The following is a 7,004-nucleotide window of genomic DNA, read 5'->3' on the forward strand; positions in this document are numbered from 1 at the left end:
TTTCTTCTTTTTCCTTCCTTTCTTTTTCCTTCCTTTCTTTTTCCTTCCTTTTTTCCTTCCTTTTTTTCCTTCCTTTTTTTCCTTCCTACATTTGTATGTTTAAATAACAACTTGAGATAAGGTACTCTTCGAACGGGACGCAGAACAGAAAAAAACGAAAAAGGTGCTGACCTCTTTAAAGAAATATTCATGTATTTTGAAAAAACAAAAAAAAAATATCATGAAGTCAAAATTTTTGTAACAGAATGAATAAGCATTTTTTTAATTCTTCAATAAAAAAAAAATTCTACCAAACAAGTCAAACTAAAGTGGGGAAGAAATTTTTTTTTTTTTCCCGGTTTATATTAATTACACATGAACACGTAAACACTTTCATGCATTACAAAAAAAAAGGTAAAAAAGAAAAAAATATTTACTACACTTTAAACCCGGAAACTGAACATTGAACATGTTCCATAGGAACACTTTCCTTAGGAATATTTTCCTCAGGAATATATTCTGTAAGAATAAAGTCTTCCTCCCTAAACCCGGAATATAAACTGTGAACATCTTCCAAAGGAACCCCTTCCATAGCAAGAAAGTCTTCCTCCCTAAACTCGGAATCTGAACTTGGAACATTTTCCTCAGGAACATCTCCCTTAAGAATATTAACCCTAAACCCGGAATCTAAACTTGGAACCTGTTTCTTAGGGACCTTTTTCTCCTCTAAAAAATTGCTTCCCATAAATTCTTGAACAAGAATGGCGAAATAATCTTCCTTCGTCGAATGCAAATCTTCCCTTTGACATTCGTCTAAGACTTCTAAATGGATATCAATAATAGCACGGTGAGAAATACGGCGATCAGCATGTTTTTTTGGCCTCCTCGTTTTTCCTTCTTTGGGCGCAGATCTTGGTTGTTTTCGTTCCTTTACTAAAGTATATTCATGTGGACCATCTCCCTGGTCCTCCACATGAGCAAGGAGTTGTTCTTGCAATGTTGGAGGACGACGCACTTGATGAGCTCTTATGTAACGTTTTCTTCTTTTACCGAAAAAAAAATACTGCACAAAAAAGGAGGGGAAAAAATTAGTTTTTAGGGTGCGAATTGCAGCTCTTAAGACCGGAACAATCAACATAGAAAAAGCGCGAAGTGTACATCTAAGGTAAAAAAGTCCAGGGCGTGTTTTTTTTTTTTTTTTTTTTTCCTCTAATATTAATTTTTTTTTCTTACCTTCCAAAGGAGGTAGGTCATAGCAGAAATACCAATGAAGACGGGAATGGTAGGAAGGTATGAAGTAAGGAGATCAGAAAGGTTGTCAATCTTGTTAACAACTCGGGCAGGAACAACTGGTGTTGTTGAGGCACCCTTAGGTAATGGTGGTGTTGTCGGTGATGTTTCTGGAGCTGCAGGTCCTGCTGGTTCCAGTGGGGGTGGAGGAGGGGGTTGTTGTCCCTGCCCTGCTGGTGGACTAAAAGCACCTTCTTTACCACTACCAGTGCCACCACCTCCTGCGCCAGGGACGCCATCAGGAATAGCACTTGGTACACCAGGTTTAGTAGTACTAGCACTGCCGCTAACACTAGTATTAGAGGGTTGACCACCTGGACCATTGTCATCGACCAGTTTCTCAGTTTTTGCTGTCTTGGTTTCAGTCGGGACCTGTGAACCATTTCCTGGATCTAAAAAGTAAGTAACGAATGAATAGTTCTTATATAGTCATGGTTCCCTATAGACCCAAGAATGGCATGTGCATCTTAATGTGCGATTCCTTTAGGAGGGAATGTTCACTTTCTTTAAGTATTATTACCTAGATTCGAAGATAATACTGTTGAACCTGAGCCGGAAGAACCAGGTGTATCATCACCTGTACTTATAGTAGTAGAACCTGCAGTAATAATGGGATCACCATTAATAACAGTAACTACTGCACCTTTATCTGTTACGGACCAAGCACCTTTTAAGTACTTATCATCCGTGTCGTCATTCTTAGAGGCACCATCTGGAATCCATTCTGTGGGCAGGTCAGGAATATCATCCGGTGATGCTGCAGGTTGTTGAGAGTTACTGTTAGGCTTACCTGCTTGTTCCTCCTTTGCATCCTTTTTACTGACTTCAAATGTATCGGAAGTATCCGATGGTTTTTTTACAGGTGCAGGTGCTCCTGCTGCTTCAGGGAGGTTTTCACTTCCGGCCAATTGACTACTTGCTGAAGGTGCTCCTGTATCCTGCTGGCATATGGTGTCTATTTCATTCATAACATTCTTTATTTCCTGTTTTTTATCTTGCTCTTTTGTATAATTCCCTTTGAGCAGTTCATCCACTTTTCCTTTCACTTCGTCCTCTTCTTCGTCCCAGCTTATTTTACAATTCTTATAGTCCTTCTCCCTTTTGCATATTTCACAGGCATCACCTGTGCACCAAGATTTGCGTAAACTCTCGTCGATTTTAAAGGCCTCCTGTACGACACTCTCTTCAATGCAGGATTGCTCAGACAACTTATCTGCATATGCATTTAATGCTAGACAGGCCATAGTTTGTTTAAACCTTCTGTTATCTTCCTGGTGCAGAATGTTGTCACCTGAATACTTTGTAATACTGTAAATGTGCTTTAAACCCTTTACAAGAAGCTCACATGCTTTTTTTTTGGCCTTCCCCGTTTCATCACTTCCCCAAGTAGCCTTTTCACATAAATTATTCTTGGTTGCGCTGTTCTTGTTCATAGCCTCAGACATTTCTCCTAAATTATAACCAACATCACCCCACATGTCTTCCTACAAGTAAACGAAAGGGGAAAACATATGTGGATATTTAGTGTGCACATGGACCTAAGTTATGATTGTCCCTTCTGGTTATACATGTAAGTAATACTACTAATTCCGTTCCTTCAGCCCATAGTGCGTAACATTGTCTATTACCATGGTCTTCGATCCGCCCTGCGTTGTTCTATTTTTAAACCATTTTCCTACTACGCAATTTGCACGGTGACATAAGTTATTCATAGTATTTATGGCAGTTAGAACTTTCTGTGCTTCCACATTCTTCGAATCTTGGAACAGCTTATCCACTTCTTCCTTTACTTTGTATTGTTTGTTGCCTCCAGTTACTTCACAAACTAAGCTAGGTACCCTTTCACACTTCTCACAGTCCATGCTTTTACCTTCCTTATCCTTACCCTTACACCATTGCGTACGTTGCCCATTCCCTTTATCAAATGCTTGTTGTATTGTTTCTTCATCGACTGTACAGGGAGATTTCACCTCCTGTTTCAACCTATCTATGTATGCGTTCAACAGAAAGCACGACACAGTTCGATGGAATATTTGGTTATCTGCAGTTTCCTTTTCTTTCTTTCTTTTTTGATCTCCGCTTAAATTATCTTTCACTTTTACTTTTTCAATTTTATATATATGCTCCAAACCCCGAACAATGAATTTACAAGCCTCTTTGTTCGTACTATCTGCCCCCGTAATATGATCACATTCATTGTCAACATCTGGTTTCACCTGGAGCATGCCTTTAGAAAGACTTTTCAGTTGATTCTTGACATCGTTGGGCCAAAATTTATCCTACATACAAAAGAAAACAGGAGAACATATATATGTGAGTTTCATATATATGCACAATATACTCTTTTCCCCTCTATAAGTGCTTATATAGGGTAATATTCAATGTTGTGTCTTTCGCTACTCCTGACAGTATTGTATTTTACCCAAGGAATATTATGGCTAAGTATTCGGTTTTCTCCCCATTGTGTTGTTACACATTTTGCGCGTTCACATAAGACAGTCTTCTTACTGCAGTCTTCGTCTATAAGAACGAAGAGCAAGGAAACAGTGAGTGAAGGAAGTATGATTGTTAAGGGTGGAAGGAAGGTGTAGGTGTGTGTATGAAGGAGTAGTAGGATGGAAATACACCCTCCCTCCCTGTTGTTGTGGTTCACTATTTTTATTTGGTTATAAGAGTAATCCCTTGATAGGATTTACCTGGTGGTGAAGGAGGTGGAGGAGGAGGGGGTCTAGCTGGAAGGACGGGGGATGCGGGTGCTTGGGGTTGTTCGTGGGAGGAAGATTCTTGGGGTGCTGGAGACAAAGCTTTTTGTTCCTTATTCTTATATTTGACATCTTCCAACTTTACTGGCACTGTCCATGTCTTCTCCTCCTTCTCTAATTCTTCCCCATGTTCCTTCAAAATCCCCACAATCTTCCTACTATCATTGTTTTTATTCTCTGCTCTTGCTTGATTCCCCAAATCTTCCCACTTGCAATTAGCACTTTTTCCTATTTCTTCTATTTTTCCCCCTATCTGTTCATTCGCAAGTAACCATTCCTTTATTGTCTTACCAATGATTTTTCCCCCGACTTTCATGTCTTCATAGTCCATCCATTTACATTTATTTTTACCAAATGCTCCTCCTAGGTCACCAACAATGTTGTCCACTATTTTCAAAGCATAGTCCATACCTTTTCTCCGTTCGCAATTTGCCTTTAACGTTTGAAACATCAGTACACCTACAATAATGCACCTCATTTTTGCCCTTATTTCGTCTTCCTCCTCTAACAAACCATCCTCATTCTTCCACCTTGCACCAAATCTGTTCACGAAGAACAGTGCTTTCACCATAAGTTTGCACGTAAGCCTGTCCATTTCTTTTACATCTATAAACACTCCATCATAGGACACATCTTTACATGACACTACCATGGCATCGTCCTCGTCTTCCATATATTCAAAGAACTCCTGCAGTAATTCCTTGATATCTTCCCATATTTTTTCCTACAGTGTATACAGGAATTGGACACGCAAAAACACATATATGTGTACATCTTTCTTCCATTTTAAACTAAATTATGGAAACTTCTTCAATATATTATTCCTACATTATATCATTCTACAATTTTTCTCCTTTTTTCATATATTTAAAAAGAGTTCACTTACCCCAAAGTTGTCCACTTTGTCCATATTCCCTGCCATCATCCATTTTATCAATAACTCGGTTATAAAGTGAAAATGCTCTGCGGTGATTTTTGGTTGTGCTGTTTCTGCTTGCTCAGAACTTTTTCTCTGTGGACATGGATCTTTTGGTATTTTGTTATACATCCTGTTTACATCCGTTCCCATCGTTCTCATTGCAGTCATCATTAACGGATACACACTTTTGTTATTTACATGTAAATTGCCAAAGTGCCTGTACTGGCATTTACTACATTCCCCGTTCTTCGCTACTAATCCGCACAAATTATTCATTTCTCCATAGGCATGTGTCATAACTGTGCCAGCTCCACAATATTTGTTCATGTATGTATGCAACCACATATTCAGTACTTCGCACCGAATAAACTCTTTCATTTTTATGTCTGCGGGTTCCTTTGATGAGTCTTCAATAGTTTTTCTCTTGATGCCCCACAAATGTCCAAGAATGAACTTACACCACTCCATGTCTTCCTCTTTCAATTTTTCTTCATTATTAAATGGCATTTCACATCCAGTTTCAGCAATACCTATATCCTTCTGATCCAAATTTTTATGCATTTCTCCAATCCACTTGGCCATTTCCCCCAATAATTTACCCTGAGAATGGAATTAAGAAATATGCACATAACGCTTTTATATTTCTACTATACATGACACATGTTCAATAATTCGTATACACCTTCACTGATCATAATGCACTTTATAATATACCACTATATTCTAAACATACCCCATCATTGCCTTCATTCCATCCTTTCATTCCAAACCATTCTTTCTTCAAATTCTCAAATTCCTGCGTCGAATCCATTTTTTGCCCCTATTCAATGGAAACGTTACTTAGCCAATAGGAATAGTATTCTATCGAATTCTACGTACAATACATTTTTTCCACCCGAATCATAATTCTGTAACTTCCCCTTCCAACCTTACATAATTTTCCACTTCCAATTTCCCTTTTAATCCATGTTTTACAAAACATGCTTGTATATATATTTCATATATGTATTCCTAAGGCATGGCACTTATTTTTCATTTTTCGTCATAGCACACTATTCGTTTTTTTCATTCTGTTCTGTATACAACTTTTACATTTAGCTTGAACACAATGTTCTTCCCCCATGATGAAGTACTCCTCAAATGAATTTGTTCTTAATTAATGTTAAAGAAGAAATTGTTCACGGAAGGAAAAAAAAAAAAAAATTGTTTACAGGAAAGTAGGAGAAAGTGGAATCCATCCATCCTACCACCTTACTTTCCCGTTTTTCCTTTTTTTCTTTTCTCTTTTATTAAATAAGGAATTTACATAGATGAAATCACTCTAAGGAAAAAATTTGCACCCTTCCATATTTAGTACCATATATATATTACCTCAATGAGAAGAAAAGAAGTAACAAGAATTAAAGACCTTCCCCTGCTTTTTATCTTTCACCTTCTGTTTTTTCTTTTCCTTATTTCCCCTTTAAAAAAAAGGAAGAAATTACCCACGTCTTCTTTTCTTTTTTTTCTTTAATTTTTTATTTTCTATTCTTTAGTTTTTACTCTTTTTCTTTTATCTTCTTTTCTTTTCATTCCCTTCTTCTCTCATTTTTTTTTTTTTTTTCTTTATTTTCTATACTGTTTTAAAAGGAAGATAAAAAAAGAAAGGTGAAAGGAACCTACCATACATTATTCTCTCCCCCTTTCCTTCCTTTTGACCTTACGTTGCTTTCCTTTTTCTCTATATTCTTTCTCTAAAAGAAATAAAAAAAAAAAACTTTCCTTCCTCCTATACACTGCATTCTTTCTAAAAAAAAAGGGAGAACTTCTTTATACATTTCTCATTCTTTAAAAATAGAAGAAAGAAAGAAAGAAAGAAAAAGAGAGGGAGGTAATTTCTTTATTTAGAGGAATATTAAAAGGTACATAGGTTAAACGGTATAGCAAAGGAAGAACGGTTGTTTTTATTAAGAAGGAAAATGAAAAATAAAAATAAATGGCGAAAAAAATATAAGAGAAGAAGGGGAAATTTCCTTTCTTTTAAGGAATAAAGGAAAAAAAAAAAAAAGAGAGAG

General features: G+C 36.9%; 1 protein-coding gene across 1 annotated transcript; it reads right to left on the bottom strand.

The window, feature by feature from the left end:
- Nucleotides 1-415: 415 nt before the first annotated feature.
- On the bottom strand, nucleotides 416-5,761 carry PCOAH_00035760 (SICA antigen; the record flags this gene model as incomplete). Its single annotated transcript, XM_020060367.1, has 8 exons — nucleotides 416-1,042; nucleotides 1,213-1,661; nucleotides 1,790-2,753; nucleotides 2,898-3,548; nucleotides 3,692-3,789; nucleotides 3,966-4,755; nucleotides 4,918-5,550; nucleotides 5,684-5,761. The coding sequence occupies 8 exons, from the start codon at nucleotides 5,759-5,761 to the stop codon at nucleotides 416-418; spliced, it is 4,290 nt and encodes a 1,429-aa protein (XP_019916013.1).
- Between the last annotated feature and the right edge of the window lie 1,243 nt (nucleotides 5,762-7,004).

The sequence above is a fragment of the Plasmodium coatneyi genome, chromosome 11, assembly GCF_001680005.1.
Source record: "Plasmodium coatneyi strain Hackeri chromosome 11, complete sequence".
Classification (NCBI taxonomy): Eukaryota; Apicomplexa; class Aconoidasida; order Haemosporida; family Plasmodiidae; genus Plasmodium; species Plasmodium coatneyi.